Source organism: Notamacropus eugenii, chromosome 1, assembly GCF_028372415.1.
Source record: "Notamacropus eugenii isolate mMacEug1 chromosome 1, mMacEug1.pri_v2, whole genome shotgun sequence".
In the NCBI taxonomy this organism is placed as follows: Eukaryota; Metazoa; Chordata; class Mammalia; order Diprotodontia; family Macropodidae; genus Notamacropus; species Notamacropus eugenii.
The window spans coordinates 325650204-325677185 of record NC_092872.1 but is presented as its reverse complement, the minus strand read 5'-3'; the positions used below and the strand labels follow the sequence as shown (position 1 = coordinate 325677185).

General features: G+C 34.6%; 1 protein-coding gene across 6 annotated transcripts in view; it reads right to left on the bottom strand.

Moving 5' to 3' along the window:
• Positions 1-26982, bottom strand: part of DDHD1 (DDHD domain containing 1) — a 133591-nt gene that overhangs the window by 78708 nt on the left and 27901 nt on the right. For 2 of the 6 annotated variants that reach the window (XM_072629685.1, XM_072629689.1), the window contains exons 2-6: positions 20636-20809; positions 19996-20016; positions 11236-11334; positions 8623-8751; positions 7872-8019 (exon numbers count right to left, since the gene is read on the bottom strand). In XM_072629685.1, coding sequence (XP_072485786.1) covers positions 7872-8019; positions 8623-8751; positions 11236-11334; positions 19996-20016; positions 20636-20809 — 571 coding nt within the window. The remainder of the gene's footprint in view (positions 1-7871; positions 8020-8622; positions 8752-11235; positions 11335-19995; positions 20017-20635; positions 20810-26982) is intronic. The other 4 variants (XM_072629690.1, XM_072629688.1, XM_072629687.1 and 1 more) reach the window with 3 other exon arrangements.

Below are 26982 nucleotides of genomic sequence, written 5' to 3'. Positions count from 1 at the left end.
AATCAAATATCACGCAGAATGGGCTACACTAGAACTCATTCCAAAAAAATACAGGAGTAAATGCCCACTCTCTCCCTGCTGTTATATAGTTCTGGAAATGCAACTAACAGCAATAACACAAGAGAAAAGAAATTAAGGCATAAAGATAGGTAAAGACAACATAGAACTATTCCTTTTTACAGATGACATAATGACTTATTTAGGGAACCAGAAGATACCAACTGAAACAACAGCTTCAGCAAAACTGGAGGCAACAAAATAAACCCTTAAAAAAATCTATCATTTCTCTGTGATAAAAAAAAATATAAGACGTATTCAAAAAGCTACAAGATATTCAGGCATCAAACTACAGATTCAATTACAAAACGCTCTTTTAAGAAATGAGGAACAACTAACTTAAATAGCTGAAGGAACATTCAGTGCTCATTGCTGGGCCATACCAATAAAATAAGAATGACATTATAACTGAAGTTATCTTACAGTTTAATACTTCAAACTATAAAAGGATACTTTACAGAACTTGAAAAAATAAAAACAAAATTCATTTAGGAAACAGAAGATCTACTATCAAGGAAAATGATGAAAAGTGGTAAGACAATAGTGGAATTCCAGACTCAAACTATATTATAAAGTAACAATGGTAGTGGTTAAAAAGAGAAAAAGTATCAACGCAACAGAGAGAACTAGAAACGATGGAACTCGACAACTCAGTGTTCAATAATCAATAATCTGGTCCTACTAAATGGGCTAGACACAGTGCTAAGCACTGGGAATACACGAAGAGGAAAAAGATAGTCCCTGTCCTCAAGAAGCTAAAATTTAATGGGAAAATTAACAAAGAAACAAATACAAAGTAAGTTATAAACAGGATAAATATTTCCCTAAGAGGGTTTGGGGAAGGCTTCCTATACAAAGTGGGATTTTAGTTGAAATTTGAGGAAAACAGGGAGGTCAGTAGTCAAAAGAGAGGAAAGATAGTATTGTCCCAGGTATGGGTGGGGAGCCAAAGAAAATGCCCAGAGGTGGGATACAGTGTCTTGTTGGTGGATCAGTCACGAAATCAGTGTCACTGGATGAAAGAGTATATGTTGGGGAATAAGGTTTAAGAGTCCTAGGTAATAAGTCTGAGGGACTGGGAGAATGGTGTTGCCTACATTACAATAACACGGAAAGTAGGAGATGGTAAAGGGTTTAAGGGGAAAAGTAATGAGTTTTGTTTTAGACATATTGAGTTTAAGATGTCTATTTGAAGGAAAATCAGAATGTATGTTGAAGTCCCCTAGTATGAAGGTAGGGGTTGGGGAGGAGAGACAAATTGTAAGCCAGGTATCAAATTCACCGAGCAGGGGAGTGGTCTAGATTGGGGTAGGAGTGGGGTGCCTGTAGACAACAGCTACCAGGATTTTGACTGGGTGGTGAAAAGGTAGGACCTGGAAGTGGCAATAGGGAAAAAGAAGTATTCCAATTCCTCTCCCTTGACCAATAAGCCATAGAGAATGAGTGAAGATGTAGCCAGTACTGAAAAAGGAGGTCAGGGAGTCTCAGTCATCAGGGAAAGTCAGGGTTCAGTATGAGCTAGTGGATGGAAGGAATAAGAGAAGAGTAGATTTAAAATGAAGGGAAGTTTGTTGACTAAGGAATAGACATTCCAGGGTTCACAATGGATAGATGGAGTTAGGATAAAATTTTGGGCTTAGGAAGGGATGAGAATGAGGACTCGAATACCATGGTAAGGGGTTTGGATTGGGGTTTGGATGATTATCTACAGAAGTTCGAGTCACTGGGATGGGAAGGGTATGACCAGGTGTGAGAATGTTTATCACTGAGAGGAGGACAATACTCCTATACCCTTAAACAACAGGGTCAAGAGGAGATGGAGATATGAAATTGAAGATAGGGTTGCTCTTCTTTGCACTGGAGGTTCTCCATATCCCATTTGGTAGATTGGGTTAAAAGAAAGAAGCAGAAGATGCCTTGTACTAGCACAGATGGAAGAGGTTGCTATGGGGCAGATGGGAGTTGCCTGGCCTAACCCCTACCAGCCTTACCTCAGGGAACACCTTGTTGCCAGCAGCAAATGGAAGACTCAGGGCACTAGGGATCTCACCTGAGGAGGCTTGGTATGAAGCAGAAGCAGCAAGTGCTAGACTCCCTGAACAAATGAAAGACCTCCAACTTGGCCCTTAGCAGCCAAGAATACACTATAAATCAATACCATAACTCTGGAAAACAATTTGGAACTATACTCCAAAATTACTAACTGGTACCTATCTTCTGATTCTGTGATACCACCATTAGGCCTATATACCAAAGAGAACAAAGACAGAAAAACAAAAGATCCATATGTAAGGGGGGAAATGTCTTGATAGTAGTTCTTGATAATAACCTCACAGATTTGTCTTAAGGTATAAATGAGATATTTGTAAAGTGCTTTGAAAACCTTTAAGTGCTATACAAGTGCTTCTTCTTCTTAATATTAATAAAAATGCAAAACAAAGGTAGACAACTAAATTGTCCATAAACTGGGAAATATCTGAATAATTTAACAGGATATGATCATGAAAGGAAAGGATGAAAGGGATGATTTCAGAAATATCAGAAATATTCAGAAATTCAGAAATATAATGAGCTACTAATGCAAAGTAAAGTAATAGGAGAACAATTTATAAAGTAACAGAAGGGCAAATAATTTTGAAAGACTTAAGAATTGCAATCAAAACAATAACATCACAATTCTAAGAGTACCATTTTGAAGAATACTATCCATCTTCTGAGAGAGAGGTGATGGACTCAGGATGTAGAATGAGACATTTGTGGGGCAATGACAATGTGGGACTTTGCTTGATTATGAATTTGGTATAAGACTATAAATATGTACACAATTTGCAAGGAATATTTTTCATGAAAGCACTACACTTCAATCCAAACTCTTCCCAAAGTACAATTGTTAGGGTACTGGATAGGGGAGGATGAGTGACAGAGTTCAGGTAAGGAGGTTTGTTTGTTTTTTTTAAACTGTTGTGTAGTTTCCAGATCTTTAACTTCACTATAGAACCTAGAGTTCTGCGACTGTGCTTTGCTCTTTGGGTCCATGATTTTTAGACGAAGGCTTATATATGACACACACACACACACACACACACACACACACACACACACACACACACGTGACAATTCTGAGCAGTCTTACTGCAGTTTTAGGGTGGTCAAAACTAGGATAATTTTAACTTGTTGCACTAGATCAAAATCATAACATAATCATATATTTATATGTACATACATACAATAGACCATTATAAATGAAACCAGATCTATATCAAACACTAAGATTAAGATAGCAAAGTATGTATTGTTCTGATAATTTCTTTTATGAAAATTAAAAAACGTTATCTAGTCTTACCTATTCCTTGCTATGTATGCCTTGCTATTGGTCAAAAGCAATAAAAGTCTCATTAATGAAGAAGAAAAATATACATTAGATTTCAATTTCATGAAATATTAAATGAGTTTCATAATAGGACAAGTATATCTTTAAAATTTAAAATAAAATTTTACTTAGGTTAACTAAATAAATTTTAATTAGGTAAAGTCTATTTGAAATGAGGCTAACAGCATAAGACAAAATAAACTAACAAGCAATATGTCATACATTTTGCCACTTTCAGACTCTGAATTATATGACAAAACAGGAAATCTATGGCCTTTCTAAACTGCATAAAGTGATTTGAGGAAATGATGAAGGACAGAAAGAGATAATATCCTTGCCTAATTTTTTTAGTTAGTACAACCCAAGAAATATTATTTAGAATTTATGGGGCTAAGAGGAGAAATTACAAAAGTTTATGTTTCTATTTCAGAGACAGTTCAATAAAATAACTCAGTCTATCTATTCCTATACTTCTGAGAGATAATTTTCAGTTATTTATATGTATGTCCATAGGCTGCTACTTCTCAACAAGAAATGATTATATTTAATTAGAATAAAGTAGAGCAAAAGATAAAAAGAATTCTACAACAAAACCAGTAAATATTAAACTTGTCCTAAACTTATTCCTAAATATGGTACTTTGAAATGGCAATTTTTCTGTATTCCTACTTAGTTCAATCAAATCTTAAATATCTAGACTCTAGAATACAGAAAGCAGCAAAATAATTCTTTTAAGTCTTAAAAAAATAAATACATAGCCGTCTCCTCAGTTAAATCAGAAGTCAGAGTAATATGGAAATTTTTTGTTTTCTAGGTAGCTGAGTATATTCAACATTTAATCATACTGAAAAGACTGAAACTGTCATTGATGTAAATCTATACATTACAATGTATAACAAAATTATAAGCAATAAACATTATATTAAATGATTTGCCTTAGTTTGGTGAACTGAAGAAGTGGAAAATTATACCTTAAAAGTAATACGGTAGAATAGTAATGCACTACAGGTCAGAGGACCTGGGTTCAAATCCTTCCTTTGACACTTGTAGTGTGACCATGGGTATGTTACTTAACCCCCTTGGGCCTCAGTTTCCTCATTTGTAAAATGAAGAAATTGGATTAGATAGTCTAAAAGGTCTCTTTCTAGATCTATGATACTATACATTTTTTTAAAATTTAAGAGAAAAAAATAAGCAAAAGGAAAATTGCTAGAAATTTCCTCCATTTAATAAACCGAAAAGTGCTTACTGAGGTGCCATGAATAAATCAGATTACTTCAGAATAGATTCTAGCTAATATTCAAACTCATTAGAGTTGTAAATTTTTATTTGTGAAGATCAAAATACCATAATTTTTGTTAAAGACCAAAGATTAAATCTTTCCTTTAAGAATGTGACTCTGATATATACACACTGGGTGGGTGAGAGTGTGTTTGTCCTTCGTTGCTGAAGAAGACATGATGACATAACTTGCACTTGACTTTGTTTTGAGTGAGGGAGGGCTGTGCAGGTCACCAGCCTCACTTCTCCTCCAGAGGCATCTGCATCCAGTGACCAGATATTCATCAGGATGACTGGAGATGACCCAGGATGAGGCAATTGGGGTTAAGTGACTTGCCCAAGGTCACAGAGCCAGTGAGTGTCAAGTGTCTGAGGTGATATTCGAATTCAGGTCCTCCTGACTCTTGCACTGGTGCTCTATCCACGGCACCACCTAGCTGCCCCAAGGGTGGGTGAGTATAGCAATCTTGAATACTCAAGTATCATATATGTGAAAGCACAAAGGTAAAGGGAAACATTTTTGACTGCTTTTCCTCTATAATATTTAGTGGAATGAACCTAACATAGGGATGTTCGTTCTACTGCTTCATTCCATTTGCATATTTCTACCCATCTTATCTTTAAAATCAAGTCACCCAGACACAGCAATATTTCCTTATCACTCTGACGTAACACCCTGTCAAACCAGAGTTTGACGAAGCACACAGTTACATATTAAATTTTTAACATTTTTGTTCTAAACAATAAAATTAAATATCACTTGTGACAACTACAATAAAAACAAATGCTATATTAACTGGGTATAAACAGCAAGCTTAGTTATAATGACTGGAAAGTTACTAAAACAAGGAATTTATCTAATTTTTATTTTTAAAAACAACTGATCTTCAACACCCATAAATAAAATTTCCCTTTATTTAAGGTAATAAAATACTACTATCTTGTTATCATATTGATATTAGGTATAAGTTCGTAGAGTTTAAACCAGAGAGAATGGCTGTTTATTCTTTGATTTTGTGGAACCCTAATAAATAACTGGGACAGTAGACAGAGTGCCGAGCCTGAAGTCTGAAAGATTCATCTTCCTGGGTTCGAATCTGGCTTCAGAAATTACTAGTTGTGTGACCCTGGGCAAGTCACTCATCTATAAAATGAGCTGGAGAAGGAAATGGCAAACCATTCCAGTATCTTTGCCAAGAAAACCCCAAGTGGGGTCACAAAGAGTTGGACACAACTTAACACTGCTGAACAACAACATGTATAATTCAATATATATATTCAATACAATTCAACAGTTAGCTTTCAATTCAGAATTTTATTAGTGGGACCACCATTCAGATAACTTCTTGTGAATAATATATATTGGGATAATGCAGAAATTATTTTCAAACATAAGGCTACAAAAATAAAAATAATGATCAGAAATAAATGAACACACTCTAGCCCCAGTTCAGTCAAAATTAGTCTTGTCAAGTAATTTAATTTTTCTGCATCTCCAAGTTGAGGAGAAGGTCAACTCAGAGGATCTTTAAGGTTCTTTCCAGCTCTAAATCCTATTATCCTGGACAAATTACTTAACCTCTCTGGGCCTTAGTTCCACCTCCAGAAATGGAAAAGGTAGACAAGATGATTTCAAAAGTCCATTAATGTGCTAAAAGTCCATTAATGTATTAAAATATGTGACAAAAATCAGTGCACAAAACAGGTCAACAGTCAATAGATTGGATTAGATTTCAGGGGTAAAATTCCAAGTCCTATTCATTTTTCAATATGCTTTCAATAGAAAACATTTAAAAAACTCTTCCAACACAAAATACATAAGCAGTATACTATATTATATAACAAAAAAATATGTCTATTCAAAATTTCCCTAATAAAAGTCAAAGTTCCTGATAGCTAAAGCAAGGCCATAACTTTAAGGAGGCATGGAGTTGGTATCTAGACAGGACAAGAACTTAACTTTCATCCCTAAAACTTCAGTTGCCTTCTTGAGAAAAGTTTCAGTGGAAGACTAATAAAAGTTTGACATCAATGCTCCCATAAAAATACTAAGGCAAAATGTATAGATAGAAAGTCCTTTGGAATACTCATACAAAATTCATTCACTATTACACAAAATCACATCTTTAAAATCTCTAAAATGAAATAATTTGTGGCTTTAGTGTCGCACACAAAGACTTAATTGGGTTTCAGAATATGCTTCCTTCTCCTTCTTTGTAACAAAATCATGGACAACTCAAACTGGAGTTAGAATAAGTATTTTAGACATTAATTCTGGTATCATAAAAAAATATAGGTAATATTGTAAAAAATACAAGTAAAAATTTTTTCCACAAAATACTACAATACACATTCTTCCAAGGTTACTGGCAAATAGTCACCATCCCCAGAATTGACATTTGAGGGGAAGGGTAAAACAGGACAAAACTGGCTGCAACATAAATCCAACAATAGGTAAGACATAGGACAAAGCAGGTTGCAACATAAATCCAACAATGACTGATGTGCAACAAGTAGCATAAGGGATAGAAGATAATGTATGAATAGAAAAGGTTAAGAGAGAAGGATACCATATAGACAGTCAGAATGTTAAACTAGTACCAAGAAATGTAAAAAGATTTTAAGAGGAAGGAAGAACTCCAAAACACTGGATGAACCTTCTATGAAGGATCTATTCAAGGAAGAATAAAAATCTAATAGGATGAGAAGGCATGATTCTGATATACACAAATGGAGGAAATAAATAGATCAATGACATTGTAGTTCCATTATAGTATTTCAATTAATTAGTTACATACAACTGACTAGTGATTAAAAAAAGGTTTTGATTCTTATGGTTAAATAACCTTCATTACCTTCTCAATTTATACCAGTTTAAACAGTAAGACACACTCCAGGCTTTGATTTTTTAAAAAATCTATTTTCATTTTGGGCCTTATGTTTTACTTTTAATAATCAGAGTAAAAGTACAGTCCCTCCCCTCCTTGCCTGCCTTCTATTACCTTAAGAATCAAAGATAGCTGTTTATCATGAGAATTAGTACTGAAGAACCTTGTAACAAGAAGGAACACCCTTTTAATGTCTGAATAGCTCTTCAATCTAAGAGATCAGGTATAGATTTAGCATGCCACAGCAATTATGAAATATGTGCATAAGAACTCACATGGCTGTATTTTTTATTATTCTTCCTTGGTCCATTTTCTGCCCAATGCCATGCACAACAAATACAATATGAGTAGTCTGTGAGGGCTTGTCTTCCAAAGTAGCTTCTTCTACATAGCCTCGATGGAGTCTGGTCCCACTACTTGAAGCTGTGGAAAAGTCATGACTCTTAAGTCCAATATTTTAATTTATAATAGGCGGCATTTTTTACATACCTTTGAAAATTTTAACAAAAACTACAACCTGACTCAGTCAGGGACAAATTTAATTTTTAAAAGTTTGGGTACCTGACTCATGTACAAAATCTATGCACATATTCAACTTACTTGCTCAGAATTTTTTTTACCTCTCTGAATCTGTTTTCTCACCCAAAAAATGTCATAATAATATTTACACTATATACCTCAAAGGATTGTTGTGAAAATGGCCTCTGTAAATCTTAAATACATTGTAAAAATACTTAATTTTTTGCCTTTGCCAACAACACTGCTTCCATATATTTTTAATTCTACAAAATCATCCTTTGACTATTTTTAAAAGCATAAAAGTTATTAGCTCAACTATATTTCTTTAAATATTTAATATTAGGTTATGACGTAGGTCAGCTAAATCACCAATAAATAAGACAGGTTGAAAACAATGATAAATATTAGCACTGTCATTCATGAAATATGTGAATTTTTCATTGAATATTTTCTAAGAATAGGAAAAACAACATTCTCCATTTGTTGAGTGAAAAAAAAAACTATTACCTTTAGAAAAACCCAGCTTTTGTGTAACTGTTCTTGCAATTTTAGATGTTGTTGCATCACTGTAAAGATATACCTCATCCATACTATGCCAGTCCACATGGTTTCGACTCAACTTGAAACTATGAATAGCTGTTGCAAAGAAAAAAAGAACAACCTTTAAATTAAGGTTACTATGATATACTAGATTTTATATGGAAAATCATCAAAAGTTCATAAAACTCAAGATTTTGTCTCATTAGTTCATAGTCTGAATGGGTGAATATTGGATGCATCATTTAATATGCTGAACAACAGGATTAGCCTCTGTATTTCACCCCTTCAACTATGTTTGTAAATATAAAATTCTTACCCTTCAGAGAATTCAAAGGCAATGATATGTTTCTTCTTATCTCATTTTTATTGTCCCATCTTGCCTAAAATTATTCAAGCTAATGGCATAACAATTTGACCTTTATAGTTCATTTTTGGATTTTGATGTATGTTACAGATTTTCTTATGTAATTTAAGCCTCTGTCTTAGTAGGCACAGTAAAGATGAGGCAAGAAAAAACATGGTACAGTAACTAGAAAAGCAATGTTATGATCTAAGTCTGAGATTCATAAACAGTTTTAGCCTACTGGAACTACACATTTAGGAGCTTTTTTTTCTGCTGGAAGTTTGTGTCCTCTAACCTAAAGAAAACTCATATATTTCGGAAGCAGTTAATTAAATAATTAAAATATAATTCAACATGTCTTGTTAAGGTAGTTATCAGTCTTGGAGATTAGTACCAATGATTGGTCTCTAATTACCAATCCGATTCCCCTAACAACAAAGTAAAACATTTTTGCTCTTTTTACTATTTATCCAGCATAATTCTGTACTCAAAAAGGTGACTGTTCCTAGCAGACTGATTTTTAGTTGTTTAATTTGTTAATTCAGGTGTTAATTTTTTTCCCATGAAAAAAATTTGAATTTGGATTGAATGAGGAATTTTAAATTTACCTAAATATTTGTTATGGGGGAAAAACTACAAGAAATATTGCTTTAGTTTATTTACCACATTAGGGCTTGGTATGAACACTAAAGAAAAACCATCATTAGATTAATTCCAGATACTGACTATACCACTTAGCTGTTTTACAGTTCTTATTTTCAAAAGGACTAAAAAACATAAAAACAAAAAAGTATTTTTCTATTCTCAGGAATGCTGGTAAGAAAAATTTGCATACTAAACTTTGGGTAACCAAGGGAACAGGGACCATATATTTCAGATCTTTATAACCAATCTAGGTTACCCTATTTTTTTCCTCACAAAATCCTTGTAAATAAGTATATCTTAACTCCATTTTATAGAGGAAGAAACAAAAGTAGAAATAGGTTAAATAACCTGCCACATAATTATTTTATTTTATTTTTTGGTGGCAGAGCTAAGCTCTTGAGTGTCTGACGAATGAAATTTCCACTATAAAGAATGCATGCCTAAGTATAGTGGCACACAACTTTTATCCCGGACACTGGGAAGGTTGAAGCATACGGATCATTTGAGCTCAGAAGTTCAGAGCTACAGTATGCTGCAACCAGTCTACGCTAAGTCTGGCATCAATATGGTAAGACTCAGAGAGTGGATAGCCTACTGAGGAGCAAACTGGCCAAAACTGAAAACAGAGCAAGTAAAAGTTCACATGCTGATCTGCAGTGGTACTGAGCCCAGAAGAGGCCAATGCATTTTTATCCCATGTAGGATAGGGAGACCCAGTCTCAAAAAAAAAAAAAAAAAGGAAAAAAGAATTATAAATTTAAAAAGTTGACTTCTAGCCCGTTACATAACTTTAAAGATACACCCCGAGTCAATATTTGCAACCATAAAAGCCTTTGTTTTTAATATGTCACATTCCCATAGAATTCCTGGGAAAGCAGATGATTCTTAGGTATGACTGTAACAAATGAAATTTTAAAAAAATCATTCATATGTGAAAGTCAACTTTTTCCATTTGTTTTACAAAATCTGCCTAATGATGCTATTAGCAATGAGCACAAGACAAAGTTTAAATTAATGTAAACAACTGTGTCAGTAATATTTTTATTTGTAATGAAGGGATAGGCAGAAAAACTCAGACTTGTGTATATGAAAGAAAATTTTCCAATATTTTGTTCTAAAAGTTTTGTATTAAAATCATTTAGAAAATGATTTAACAAATGGGAAACATAAATTACTTTCTAACCCAATGTAAATTCTTACGTAAAACATCTTTAGTAGCAAATATTTTGACACTTAGAATATTGAAAATGCAAGAACAATATGTTTAGCACTGTTAGGGGGAATGATGAAAATTGGCTTCTCTTTAGGTAACTTTGACCCAAATGACTCAATAACTTCAATGTTGTTAACTCATTGGCTCACATACATCTTATTAACAAATGTATGAATATTTCTACAGCTAATTAACTATAGATTAAAAAAGCATAAAGGACAGGAGGCACCTACTAATTCCTAAGAACCTAAACACATATTACTTGCCTAAAAAGCAGAAGAATGAATCTTTCAGAATACATTACCAAAACAAACAACTGAATGCCAAAAGCCAGGAATATAACTACATGGAGAAAAAAAACAAACTACAATTACTGTACCTTGGGAACGCTTTCGTTTAAGACATGCAGCATCTGTACTCTCCTTATATCCTCTCCATTTGAACAAAGGGAGGGAGAAGGGAGGGAGGTGGTAGACAACTAAGAAAGTAAAAACACTGAGCTTCAAAGTAAATTTTAAACGAGGGTGTTATTTTGTCTTTTGTTGTAGTGGCAATAGAAATGATGAATTATATTGGACAAACATTATTTAAATGCTTAATTTACATAATATCAAATTACAACTAGAGAAAAGAACATCCTCATAATGTTTATCAAATATATCATCTGATTTCATCGAGAAAACCAAAAATAAACATGGCATCTAAAATCTTTAGCTAAAAACAACCATGTGTCTATTGTATTTAGAAGTTTTGCATCACATAAACAAAAGAATGTCATTTCTGTGTTCATGTATAGTTCAAAATTCTCTTTTATAAGATTTAAATGCTTACCCACCACCCACCCACTAAGGTTATTTACATTTACCAAATATGTATGAATGATCCAGTAGAAAGCTGATAAACAAGTTATTAATTCAACAGATACATTTTAAACATCTGAACAAAAAGCTTTACTGAGCAAATGGAGATGCTTCCAAATGAGTTTTGTTAGGGTGCCCTTTGCGTTACTGAAGTACACTGAAGCATTTGTACAGTAGATAAGGACAGTTATTTTTCACAAGACTAGCCAAGTTGTTAAAAGATTTTTAAAATATGTATTTCAAAAAAATATATGTATTTCAGTTCCACATAAGCAAAAGGGCATAACAAAAAATGGAAAACCAAACTGCAAACCACATGATCTATGAAAGATGCTGGCAAGAATGACATCACATAAACATGAATCAAACAGCAAAAGGATGTATCATATTTGGTAATAGGTAAATAAAACTTAAAAGTCAAGCATTAGTAAAGTTTCTTTTGATATAATTACCAAAAGATAAGAATTTTAAAATTCATCTTAAGTCTGACCTTACAATGTAATTTCTGACATATTCAGTTATTGTACTATAAAATATGTGAAATTTAATTTACATTGGTGTTTAGGTATTAGACTTTTAACCTCACTCCCTTCTATCTAAAAGTGACATTAAAGAAAGGTTAGATACAACTCAAAAAAAATGAAAACCAGTATTATTCTATTGTGCAATATTATACATATAGTCTTAAATTTTACTCAAAACTTTTGGTCATTAAAAGAAGTAGAAACTTATGAAGCTTAAGACAGCTAACTACAGCATTGTTAAGATGCATAAAAGCCAAAAGCCATGACAAAAAAAGCTACAAATAATTGCATTAATATTACAAGAATAACACTGATCACAATAGGGAAGAGAAAACATGCAAGTGAAATTAAGTTTTGTCATTAAAAATGTTTCTTCTTTCATGTGCCTTCTGGTCGGTTATTGAAAACGATCTATCACTTGTAACTGGAGATGGAGCTATTATCAATAAATTGCTATCTTTAAAAATATTCACTGAAAAAATTTGATAAGTAGTCAAGGTAGATCAAATTGTCTCTCTAAGTCAAACCTGAAAACACACAACTAAAAATATTTAAAATTACAAACAATACTATATCCACATTTTTAGTTCCATTATTTATTTTAAAAACACTAATTAGAAATATCCAGATAACGCAACTATCTTAAACTAACAAAAAATATAATAAAAATTAATTTTTCAGGATGCCTTTGCAACCATGGTGATTGACTTTTAAAAATTAAAGGCATCATTCATATCCTATCCTCTTTTAGTCCCTGCCGTTGCCAAAATATATGGTTTTGGTGGGGAGCCCAAGGGAGCAGGGGAGTGGAAGAAGATATGTAAGATACATAAGCATATATACTTTACAAACTTCAAAAATTTTCTAAATATTCAGTATTGGAGCTTACTCCTCCATACTCCAAATTTCACTTCAAAATTATTTGCTTTACCTTTCCTCAAACCCAATATATTCATTTAGGATAATTTCATTCTAAATAATTAATGAACTTGCCTCAACCCTCCACTGTAATGGCAGAGAAAAATGTTTTGTATTCAAACCAAAAAAGGAAGCAATATAAATTGTCTACAAGATAGGAAATAATCCTAATTTTAAAAATTTGACTTCCCTGGAATAATTCTAGAACGTGTGACTGAAAAAATACTTAGTGATTATCTTTTTTTTTAAAGGGGGAAAGAGAGTCAACATGGATTCAACAAGAATAGGTTGGCACAGACTAACCTTCTTTCTTCCTTTCCTTTTTGGTCAGGGATACTAAGCTGGTAGTCCAGGGAAATACTGTACATACATAGGTCATTTAGATTTCAGCAAACCTTTTAACAAAGTATCTCATAATATTCTTATGGAAAATATGGAAAGATGAAGGCTAGATTATAACATAATTAAGCTTTTTAACTAGCCTCAAAAGAGAAGTCATTAGTAACAACTTATCAGGTTTCTAGCATATTTCCCTAAAGACCTCTTCTGACTTTGTATCGTTATATGATTTTTATTAATATCTGAGTAAAGGCATGCTTATTATATCATAGGTAGATGACATAAACCTGGGAGAGATGGCTAACATAGAGAATGACACAAGATCCAAAACAGTCTAAGTTACTTGACTGAAGATACTTGGACAAAATAGGGATAAATGTACATCATTGGTTTCAAAAAATTAATTTCACAAGCACAATATGGGGAGGTTTGGTTAGACAGCAGTTTGTCAGAAAGAGATTTCTGTGTTTTAGTGGACCCCAAGCACAATGAGTCAGTAGTGTGATTAGCCAGAAGACATACAATCTTGAGTTGCATTAAAAGAGGCATAGCTTCTAAGAATAAGGAGGTGACAGTTCTGCCGTCACCTGGAAAAAGCACCTTTGGAAAACTATGCCATACTATTTTTCACTCTAGAAAGACCTTGATAAGTGGGAGAGAATCCAAAGATGAGCAGTAAGGATGATGAAGTGTCCTGGCACCATGAACTGGCACCACTAATTGAAGTAACTGGGGATGTTTGACCTAGAAGAAGTCTCAGGGGAAACATGATAAATATGTTGAATTAACCGCAGGGTTGTTATGGGGAAGGCCAGAACTAGGAATAAGATGCAAAGAAGCAAATTTTAGTTTTATGTCAGAAACTTCTTAAGAATTAGAGTTTTAATAAGTGAAATGGACTGCCTTGAGAGGTAACGCCCTCTCACTATAGTTCTTCAATAAGAAGCTGTGTAACTCCTTGATGGGGACATTTTCAGGTATAGGTTGGATTAAAAGTTGTTTAAGTCTCTTCAATCTCTAAAATTCTTTAATTTGTGAACTAAAAGTAAAAAAGGTTTTAATTTAAAATAAGTTTAGAAGAGAGCTATTAGCAATTCATGGTATATTTTTCAGGACTTCACCAAAGCTGCCTTCCCTGAAAAAGCACTAATCATTTGACCAAAAGAGCTCTCCTTCCTCCTTTCCCACTTCAAAACAACAACCTAACTTACTCCAACCACTAACCGTAACACATTTGTTCATTTTAAGTCTGCCACTTATTATGAAGAAGTTAAGGACTGACCTCAGAGGTGAAAATAAAAAACCTAACCAAACCTAAACAAACAAACAAAAAACCCAACCCTTTGCCTGCTAAATGCAAAGCAGAAAATAGAAGCAGCTCCTAGATACAAGATCTTATGTGGGAAAAAGAGAAACTGGCATGAAAAGAATTACATATACCTAGAAAAGTGAGTATGGAGAGACAAACAGTGTATCTAAAAGAATAAAACATCAAGAACCTGAAACAATAATCAGAACATGAATGAAGTAGGAAGGCAATCATTCCAATTAGCTATATATTTTTCATATTTCTCATCATGATGTAGAAGTTGCTCTGGGTCCTTAAAGACTGTATTAATGGACCACAAGATCTGACAGCTAGAAAGACTAATTACTTGGCAAAAGACTAGTCTAACTATGATCAAAAAAGTTCGTTACCAAAGAGGGGCCCCCAAGTCATGAGATTTTCTAGTAATAACAATTCATGAAGACAAATACATTGATGAAATAATGAATCCTTGAAATACTTAAATATGAAAAATTAATGATTTTATCACAAAGACCTCAAAACAGTAAGATTTCCCCAGATTTCAAGGTTTTCATTTACATGAAATCTCTATAAATAAACATTTTCTAAACTTGGTAGCAAAAAAATGAAAACAAATCAAATATTATTCCTTTCAGAGAGAACTATACAGTGCTTTTCATAGAGAATTATATTTAATGAAGCACTGATTTAAATATAAATGAAAGTTTTACTTTTATTCAATTAATGCTTTCAAGACTGCACTCTCCATATTATGCACACTACCCTGAAGCTATTAAAAGAAAATCTGTAGCAACTGAGGGGGGCAATCTAATTTCTTTGGGAGCAAAAGTGAACCTGAATAACCAAAGCAGAGAAAAGTCCTAAAGGAAACAGAACTGAGAGTATTTTATATCAAGTAAGACATCTGAAGAAAAGAACTGTGTATTTATATATGGGTGTATGCATGCATGTCTATATAGATATTTAAACCTCTAGATAGGTATACATACATATATGTATACATATACACATTCATAATACCTAATAACATATTTTGAATAGAGAGATCATTAGATGTTCTTGATAGATTCTTGACAACTGATTCTGAGATACTTTTATAGACTGACAAAAAACAAACAAAAATGTCACTAATATATTTCCAGGAAATCACATTCATTTAAAAACATTCTACTGTGATTACTCTTCTGTTATATATCTCTTCAGTATAAAAAAAAAAAAAGGTTATTTACTTAAGTGTTTTACAGTTGACAAAGTACTTTCCTCAAAACAGTCTTCTGAAGTATGTGGTATAAGTATTATTACACTCATTTTACAGACAATTTATTTTAAGATACTTACATGGACTTCTAGAAAACAAAACGTAACATATCTCTAAGGCTGTTTTCAGAAAACCTCACCGATTTAATTAAATTCCATGGTGACTACTCTTAATTTTGTATCACTTCTGTGAGTGTGTGTGTGTGTGTGTGTGTGTGTGAGTGTGTGTGTGTGTGAGTGTGTGTGTGTGTACAAAATAGTTCACATACAGTTTACAAAGTGCTTTCCTCACAACAATTCTCTGAGGTAGACAGTACAAATATTATTGTACCAATTTCACTGATGAGGAACATGAGGCTCACAGACATCAAGTGATTTGCCTAAGATGATCACGGTTAATGACGGTAAGAAGTGGGACTTGAACCTGGGTTTTCTGCCTTCCAAATCCAGTACCATTCCCACTATACTATGCTGACTCATAAATTATGAATTCAGTTTATTCTATACTATTTTATATTCATAGTTTCGTAATTTTCTGAAGCTAATCCATATGTGTATTATTTACCTACTACTTCTTTGGTCTACCTCATCCCTCTCTTTCCACAATGTTTAACACACTGTTAGATACAAACTAGGCACTCAGATGCTTTTTATGAAAGCAACGGTTAGGTTTTAATCAGTCATAAATAGTTTCATATCAACTCCAATATGGATTACGTATTAAAGGATTTTTACTCCAGAAAGTGTACAAAGAACAAAGTCAATGTATATCATATATCTTTAAAGTAAACATATATATACTATATATCTGATACATAGTATTGATGGGAAATTCATGTACTTGGAGCAGGCAGTTTGTATTTTCTCTTTAAATAGAAAAGAAATAGAAAGCAAAAGCAACATATGATGATGTCAACTAAACAGGGTCAATTTTAATTCTGAGGTCTAATAAATGTTTAAAACCAAAAATACTTTCTCTCCTAAAGCATATAATTCCTTATTTAGAATGTCTTAAACTTATAATGGCAGATAAATCAGTTGTTATGCATGTAAAGGGATCATTTGTTGCCATTGTTAAATGAAACTGTGCTGGATTTTCAATGAAGGAAATAAAAGTTTGAATTTACCAAACTAATGAAAAATGAAAATACAAATTCCTAGAGGTAATTAGCACACAATAAACAAAAGACTGACAAAGCTTTTAACTTTATCAGTGTGATAAGTTTGTGATAACTTTTTAAATACTGGTGACTATACATGCGAAAGATATATTATAGTCATCGCATTCCCAATCTGAAATACCTAAGCTTTAAGAGAGCAGATATCTATCCTTCTTGTAATGAATTACCAAGTTTAAAAAAAAAGGATTTCAATCAAGTAGAAGAAAGAAGACCTGTACTTTCAGATTTATCCCCTTCCTCCTCTAAGTTCTTGGATCTTCCTGTATATTGTGAGTTTTTTGTTGTTGCTGCTGCTGTTTCTGCAGGGTGGGGGTAGCTTGAATGTTTATATGGTATTGCTTAGATAAATTAAGATTTTTAAAGGTAGGGGGCGGAGCCAAGATGGCAGAGTAGAAAGACACACATACGCTAGCTCTGAACCCACAGCCCATAAAATATCTGTAAAGAAGAATTCCCAACAAATTCTGGAGCAGCAGAAGCCACAGAACAATGGAGCAGAGGAGATTTCTGTTCCAGAGGAACCTGAAAACCTGACCCGAAAAGTCTGTTGCGCCCTGGACCCGGAGCCAAGCCCAGCCCTGCCTTGGCCGCGCGGCACCAAGAGGAGCGGATCTGAGCAGGCTTCAGGGATGGAATCTCCAGCGGCCACGCGGGTCCCTCCACCCGCGGGCCCCAAAGGTTGGTGAGAGGGTCTTCTCGGCTTGCCAAGAGGGGAGTGGGGTGCCCCCATAACTCAGGCCCCCTTGGGAGGCAGCAGCGGAGGCGGCAGCAGACAAGGCTCCCAGAGCAGGCAGGAGCCCAGATCCATTGTGGAAGGTTTCTGCATAAACCCCCTAAGGGAACTGAGCCCCCCCCCCCTGCCCCCACCTGAGCACCTGAACTTGATCTCACACTGAGTAGCAGCCCCGCACCCGCCCAAAGCCCTGAGACTGGAAGCAGCATTTGAATCTCAGATCCCAAGCACTGGCTGGGAAGATCTGGAGGCAAAGTGGGTGTGAAGAGAATACTCAAGAAGTCAAGTCACTGACTGGGAAAATACCCAGAAAAGGGAAAAAAAATAAGACTATAGAAGGATACTTTCTTGGGGAACAGGTATTTCCCCCCTTTCTGATGAGGAGGAACAATGCTTACCATCAGGCAAAGACATAGAAATCAAGGCTTCTGTGTCCCAGCCCACCCAATGGGCTCAGGCCATGGAAGAGCTCAAAAAGAATTTTGAAAATCAAGTTAGAGAGGTGGAGGAAAAACTGGGAAGAGAAATGAGAGACATGCAAGTAAAGCATGAAAACAAGATTTTTAAAGGTAGAAGAGTAGAGGTGCATTGATGGCATTTTATTTTTTTAAAATAGCATTTAGTTCTCCCAAACAGCACTGAAACTCTTTCATGATGAAAACATATTGTCCTCTTTTCCCAGTAGTTAAAAACCAGGATCAAAATATGGGTACCCATTGACTGGATAATGGCTGAATAAACTATGGTATATTAATTTCACTAAATACTATTGTGCCACAAAAAATATGAAGAATTCAGAAAAATATGGGAATACTTCTATAACATTATGTAAAGCGAGAAGAGTAAAACTAGAAGAATAACTGACATATATTAAGTGAAGACAACACTACAAAAAAACAAAAACAAGATAAAATTACCAATACTCATTCTAGACAACTGATGTTGGAATATTTTTCTTTCCTCTTGATAGAGAAATGATGGGACAGGTAATAAATACTGTATATTCTGTCAGTCAAAGTCCCTGTATCAGGAGGCTTTACTTAACAGGTTTTTATTTCATAGGTGAGCAGTTTTGGAGAGGAGTTTTGGAAAATTATTGTGGTACAAAAAAAATGCATTAATAAAACATCAAAAAGGAAAAAAAAATGTTGGCCTTTTTAACTCCAGAATGACTAAAATTAAGCAGTATCAAAGAAAGCACTTATTATAGAAGATGATGGCATATGACAAGCTGTATTCAGGTCAACCAAGCATTATTTTTATGGCCTATCTGCTGGAACACAGAAATGGCTACTACATAAAGAACTTCTTCTTTGTAATAGCATTTACTGAGATTTAACCTATATTCACCTCACATTGAAACATCCAGCTTCCACTTAATCCTCAAAACTTAATATTGAAATCACAACACTGACAATATGGAGTAAGCAAAAACTATCGAGGGTGTAAGTTACTTTTCTTCAACTCAAGCTTAAGACAACTGAAAAGAAGCTAAATACAACACATTAGCTAAATGTTTGAAGCTAAAATGACAAAAATCACCTTCCACAGAGTTACAGAAAAATTACTATCAAGTTGCTATTAATGGCATTTTAAACTTAAACATTGTATTGTGAATCATGCTGCTCCCTAATTTATGATTAATCCCACTTCCCTCTCCTCATGGCGCCCCCTCCCTCCTCCACCCAAAATTCTTGCAACAATGATGATTCTTGCAACAATTTTGGGCCGGGGAAAACAAGTTAAAATCAATGCTGTTTTAATGTTTGTGCATCATTGATTTTAATCATTAATTTTAATAACTCAATTACGAGGTTAATTTCTGCTTAACCAATACTGGGGCTTTTTTGTTGGTTTTTGAGAGAAGATGTTTTATTGGTATGTGTATTTTATACTTACAGTGTAGGTTTTAAAAGAGAACCTCCCAAAAAAAGGCAAGCATGGATGAAGAAACACTTCAAGAAAACAATATTAAAGAAATCTATAAGATATTAATCTACCTGTTCTGTTATACTTACCAGCATAGCTGATTCCACTGCCTGCAGTAATAATAGAATAGAAGTATTTTAAACACTGCTATAGAAAAGACTTGTATTTTGCTAAGTTATCAAAATTTTTATCCAAGTTAAGACCATCTAGGTTATAAAATTAAATATTAGAAATTCTTATATTATAAACACTCTACTTTGCAAATATATTAAATATTAAGATAGCTCAATAAAAGTAGTAAACTATTTCAACTATTAAAAAGTTATGTCTACCATATTCTATACTAGTAGAATAAAAAACCTGATCAACTGAAAGAAAACTAACCCTATATGATGCTATTAGGCAGGTGAAACTGTACTGTAATGAAGTCCTTCTGTACCTCCAATAAAAATTCCCCTCGATAAAAAGATTAAAACAAGGCCCATGTCATAACAAATTTCATACTGCAATATATTACAGAAGTTCTATTATTACCTAAGCAGTAAATTTTAATTAATTTTAATTCACAGCAGTTTGTAGGTAATAAGCAAATGTACGTAAATAAGAGTTCTTATACTAAAACAAGTACTGTCTCCTACACCATGAAGTGGTGATGCTAGAACATTTCAAGATTTTATTTGGATCACAGAAAGAACACGTTATGAGGTAAAGAAACTGAATTGGTCTTACCATCTTTTCCATCCATGGGTTTTGACACTTCAATATCAAAATTTTCTTGCATCTGTTGACCCTTAAAACACTTAAGGTGTTCTTGTTCAATTAAATTGCTTTCTTCCTCTTCTAGTGGCTGCCAAGTACCATCAATGAACCACTGTCCACGCATTACTGGTATTTTGTCACTTTCTAGAAACATAATAAATCAAAGAATAGATAATTTCAGCATTCTGCTTCTTAGAAACAATAAACAAAGTAACTACAATGTTACGTGTTGTTCCTATACATGAAATACACGTTAAAGATGCAATGGCATTGAAATAACTTTTTTAAAAATTTAAGGTTTCAAGTGGAGATTTTAAGCTAGAACAATGTATGCACTTTCAATAGCATGTCATTATTGCTGCTGTCTGACTGGACCTATGAATTCAATAGCTTAGGGAACTGTACGTAAGAACTAGTTCTACTACTGCAGACTGCTGTCTTCTTTGAAACTTACAATCACTTAGTTACCTGAAGCACTGAGAAGTTAAATGACCTACCTAGGGTCACTGTGCCCATGTGTCTTGGCACATGAACTCAAATCTTACTGAGTGTGAAACTAACTCTATCTGTTAACACTATTTTGTCTTTCAAATCTTAATTATATGACATGAAAGATTACATTAACGTAAAAGTGACCAAAAAAACCCACACTCTACTTACCTAAGTGCCTAAAAATAGTACTTGAGCAGTTAGGTGAATAACCATCCTGCAAGGCCAAGCAAACAACTCTGGTACTAAAGAAACAATCAGTGCTATTCTACATAATTTCAGCAACAGCATACTTGTTTACTAAGTTTTATTAGCTCCCAAGAAATAGTATAGGAGCAATTAAAGTCTTTAAATACTACATTTTTTCATATATTTTCTCCACTTCTGCATTGTTAACCTATTTTTTTGCTTAATTTGAAGATCTTTCTTACCCATTAATAGGCCTATGTGACCTGCTTAAATCACCTGGAAGCCTAAGTCACATGTAGTAGGAAGAGCTTGCAGAACGGATGGAACAGGAAGAGTGGAGCAGAGTTGGGAGGAAGTTGCTTAGAGCAGTTAGGGTGGAGGAGAGGACACTGGCAGGCAAAGCTAGTGTTTTGAGTGTTTGCGGGAAGGCTCCTGGGGAAGGGGGTGGGGTGTGGGGCGGTGGAAGTCTTGGGAATAGTACCCTGCAGTGTTAATGTGTATTGACTTCTTGATTACTAAGACGAATTTGGCTTTCTGTGTTGAGATGTGGCTTTCAGGTGTCTGAATAAATGTTTTTCTTCTGCCTTCTATATGGAGAGTCTGTTATACTTTGTGATTCAGAACTACACTGGCATAGTCATATTGGTGCTGTGAATATTGATTTGCCTTAGTGATACAACTCCACATTCAGAAAATTAATAAAATTATTTCCTTAAATAATCCTCCCCACCACCATATCAACAAACAGCAACAGCTGCCAGGGCAGGTTCCTTGTGCCTTAATAAAAACATCCATCAGATTCACAGCTAAGGATAAGAGAATTTACCTTGAAGATCAATTATCAAACATAATATAATGTCTTTTGTCCTAGTCCATTGGCGAAGTGGAAAAGCAACCTATCAAATCCTCCATCTTCACCCTAATGATTTTCTAAATCTTTTGTTATCTTTTTCAGCTCTCTAGGAGTTGTTGAATAGCTGTTCGTAGTGAAGGAACTATAAGTATCTGTAACTTTGTTAGGGAGATAATATACTATTGAACTAGGACTGGATTCCCTGATCAAAACCCTGAAATCTTTAACTCCATATTAATGAATATAAATTCTAAATGTAAATCTTTTAATCAACTTATCCCTTTTCCCATTTAACTAGTACAGACTTCAAAATTACATCAGGATTCATATCTACCTGGCTAGCTGGTGGTTGTCCTTCATTCTCAAAGAGGACCAAAATGACATCACTATGCTACAGTCAAGTTTCAACGTGTCCAATTGTGGCTTATTAGACCAATATGAGTTCAGAATGCACTCACAGATTGGGCAAAAATAGGTGGTGTGAATATTTGAGGTGGACAACCTAAATTTGCGCATCCTGTGTTTCCTTTGAGCTGTTTCAATCTCCTCTGTTACCACTGTTTTAGACTGAAAACATCAGGGGCGAAAGGAATAAAAGGGAGAGATAAATATAAGTACAACAGTTTTCTGCAACCAATGGAAAAACAGCATGGCTCTGGAGGGTGCCACAAAGGAAAACTCAAAGGGAATAAAATGAATCACAGCAACATTCTTCCTACAATGCTTAAAGGTTTAAACACTGCTTTTCTCAATACCCCTGTAAGTAGGTACTGCAAGTAAGATCACCCCTATTTTAAAAATGAAGGAATTGAGGTTCACAGAGGTTAAGAGACTTGCCAATGGTCATGTAGTAAGTTAAGTGCCTGAGCTGATAAAACCAGAAGAGACTGCCTGATCCAGTTCTTTGGCTCCTGGCCACTGACTTGCTCTAACCTCCAGGGCAACTGGTTGTTAATCCTATTATTAAAATTCTTTCTGCTGGTAGATTCCTTAATGCTTCTTAGTAACTATTCCAGTGTTACCACTCTTATAATCAAGCACCTCTTCCTTCATCTCTCAAAGAACCCTTGATGCAAATTTAAACAATTTCAGTTGTTCTGTCTTCCCCTAAAATGGTCAACTGGTCAGCATTTTCTCCTTAAGATATGAAGGGTTTAGTTCAGGGAGGGCAGAACTAAAAAAAAGATGGCAGAATAAAAACCTGAGCTCTCCCCCAAATCCCTCCAAATCCCTTTAAATAATGACTCGAAACAAATTCCAGAGTGGCAGAACTCACAAAAAGATGGAGTGAAACAATTTTCCAGCCCAGGACAACTTAGGTCACCAGGAAAGATGTGTTGCACCAGGATGAGAGTGGAGTCCAGTCCAGTGCAGACTGGGCCCCAGGATGAATTAGTGGCAGCAATGGCTGTTTCCAGAACTCTCAACCAAGAGATGGTAAGGGAGTTGCAGGACTGGTTAGAAGGAGATTTACAGGGGTACCTCTGCTGGCACCAGGGGTATGACTCTGTTGCATTGCCTATACGTAGATCTAGATCAAGTCCTGGGTCTCAGTCCCAGAGCAGGGAGGAACACTAGCACACCAGAGCTTGTGGCCACAAGGGAATGTGCATCTGGGTCACAGTTCCAGAACGGAAAAAAGTTCTTGTGGTTTCTCACAAACCAGTGCATAGTAAATACATCTCACAACCTTGAGAGAGCTGAAAACTCACAGGTCTCCAGAATTATCTCTGAAAACAGACAAAAAAGGTGAAGCTTGGGACAAGCCACCTAGACTCTGGAAGCAAAGCCACACTTAAGCAGAGATTTTAAAAGTCAAGAAATAGGCTAGAAAATAAGCAGACAACAGAAAAAGATCCTGACTATAGAAAGTTACTAAAGTGACAGGAAAGATCAAAACACAAACTCAGAAGAAGACAACAGTCAAAACTCCTACATCCAAAGCTTCCAAAGAAAAACATGAATTTATCCCAGGCTATGGAAGAGCTCAAAAAGAGTTTTCTTAAATCAAGTAAGAGAGGTAGAGAAAAAATTGGGAAGAGAAATGAGGGTGATATAAGAAAATCATGAAAAAAGAGTCAACAAACAGCTTGGTAAAAGGAGACGCAAAAAAATACTGAAATAACACCTTAAAAAACAGAACAGGCCTACCACAAAAAAATCCAATGAAGAGAAGAATACCTTGAAGAACAGAACTGGCCAAATGAAAAAGGATATACAAAAATTCCCTGAAGAGAAGAACTCCTTAGAAAGTAGAACTGGACAAACGGAAAAGTTCAAATGGAAAAAGTACAGAAGTTCACTGATGAAAACGTAATTCCTTAAAGATTAGAATTGGGCAAATGGAAGCTAATGACTTTATGAGACAAGCAACCATCAAACAAATCAAAAGAATAAAAAAATAGAAGAAAATGTGAAATATCTCACTGGACCTGTAAGATACGTGCAGGAGAGATAATTTTAAAATTACTGGACTACCTGAAAGTCATGATCAAAAGTAGAGCCTACATAACATCTTCCAAGAAATTATCAAGGAAAACTGCCCTGATATTTTAGAACCAGAGGATAAAACAGAAATGGAAAGAATCCACTGATCACCTCCTAAAAGGGATTTTCAAATGAAAACTCTCAGGAACATTGTAGCCAAATCCCAGAGCTTCTAGTTCAAGAAGAAAATACTGCAGGCAGCCCAAAAGAATTCAAATATCGTGGAGTCATAGTCAGGATAACACAAGATATAGCAGTTTATACTTTAAGGGATTGGAGGGCTTGGAATGCGATATTTTGGAGGGCAAAAGAGCCTGGATTACAACCAAGAATCACCTACCCAGTAATACAGAGTATAAAAAGCCTTTAGGGGAAATTGGTGTGAAAGGAATCATGATTTTCATAATAATTGATATATGTAATGAATATACAAACAGATTAGATTCTTTGTAATTGCTTCTCTTGTAAGCAGCTCACAATGCTTCTTGAAATGATCAATCAAACCTTGAAAATGCTCACCATCACTGGTATTCTTGTACTTACGTAACCTTCAGCGAAGTGAACTGTAGAATCTGTTCCTGTCACAGAACTCTGGTCTTGTGCCACCAAGTAATGACCCCCAAAGACTTGAGCGATACTGCTCCCACAGGACTCTAGAATTGTTATATTCTCTTCTACTTCTGGGATTCTCACGGGAAAACAATCAAGCCCTGGGAAATAGGAATGTTTGTAATCCACCTTCACCTGTCCCTTCCCATTGTAATTTATGTATTTGCCTTCACCTCAGCAAGGTGGAATTTGGCTCAGGAGAATTCCCAAATTGGAAATCTGTTCCTCTTAATGAAACTAGTTAATTAAATGGCTACCTCATTACTAGCACTTTGACTGGCCTGTTGTTGCATTATTCTCACGTGAGGCTGGCTCAGTAAAATCCTGTTAACAAATGAAATAGAGGACTTTCAGGCACTCCTAATGAAAAGATCAGAGGTGGATAGAAAATCTGATTTTCAAATACAAGACTCAAGAGAAGCATAAAGAGATAAAAAGGCAAGAGAAATCACAAGGTATTCAATAAGGTTCAACTGTTTATATTCCTACATGGGAAAATGATACTCATAACTCCTAAAAACTTTCTCTTTATTAGGGCAGTTACAAGGAGGACAGTAATACACAGACTGAAGGCACAGATGTGAGCTGAATATGCTGGTATGATTATCTAAAAAAAATTAAAGGATGAGAAAGAAGAATGCACTGGGATAAGGGGAAAGGGAGAGGTAGAATGGGGTAAATTAGGTAAATTATCTGACATAAAAGAGATGTAAAAGATCTTTTACAATAGTGGGGAAAATGGGGGAATGAAAAAGGAGAGCATGTGAATCTTACTCTCATTGTAATTGGCTCAGAGGCAATAACATACACAATTAATTGGGTATAGAAATCTATCTTAATATTCAGGAAAGGAGGGGAATGGGGAAAAGAGAAAAGAAGAAAGGCTAATAGAAGGCAGGGTAGTTTGGAGGAGGTAAAAATCAGAAGCAAAACACTTGAGAATGGATATGGTAAAAGGAGGGGAGGGAGAGAGAGAGATGAATGGGGAGAAATGGAAATACATAATTGGTATTTATTACTATGAAAATGAAATTTATAGCAAGTTTCTCTGATAAAGATTTCATTTCTCAAACATAAATAAAACTGAACCAAATTAAGAGCCATTCTTCAATTGATAAATTGTCACAGGATATGAAAAAGGCAGTTTTCAGATAAAGTAATCAAAGCTAGCTATAGTTATATAAAAAATGTTCTAAATCACTATTAATTAAAGGAATGCAAATTCAAATGACCCTAAACTACCACCACACACTTATCAGATTGCCTAAAATGACAGAAAAAGAAAACGACAAATATTAGAGAGGATATGGGAAAATTAAAACACTAATGTACTGTTGATGAAGTTGTATACTGATTCAATCATTCTGGAAAGCAATTAGGAACAATGTCCAAAGGGCTAAAAAACCATGCATACATACCTTCTGACCAAGTAATACCACTATTAGGTCTACATCCCAAAGAGATTAAAAAAAGGAAATACACACACACACACAAATATTTATAGTAGCTCTTTTAGTGGTGGCAAAGAATTAGAAATTGAGTGGATATCCATCAATTGGGGAATGGCTGAACAAGAAGTTGCTGTTTATGATCATGATGGAATACTTATGTGCTTTAAGAAATGGCCAGGAGGATGCTTGCACAAAAACCTGGAAAGACTTACATGAACTTTTGCTAAGTGAAACGAGCA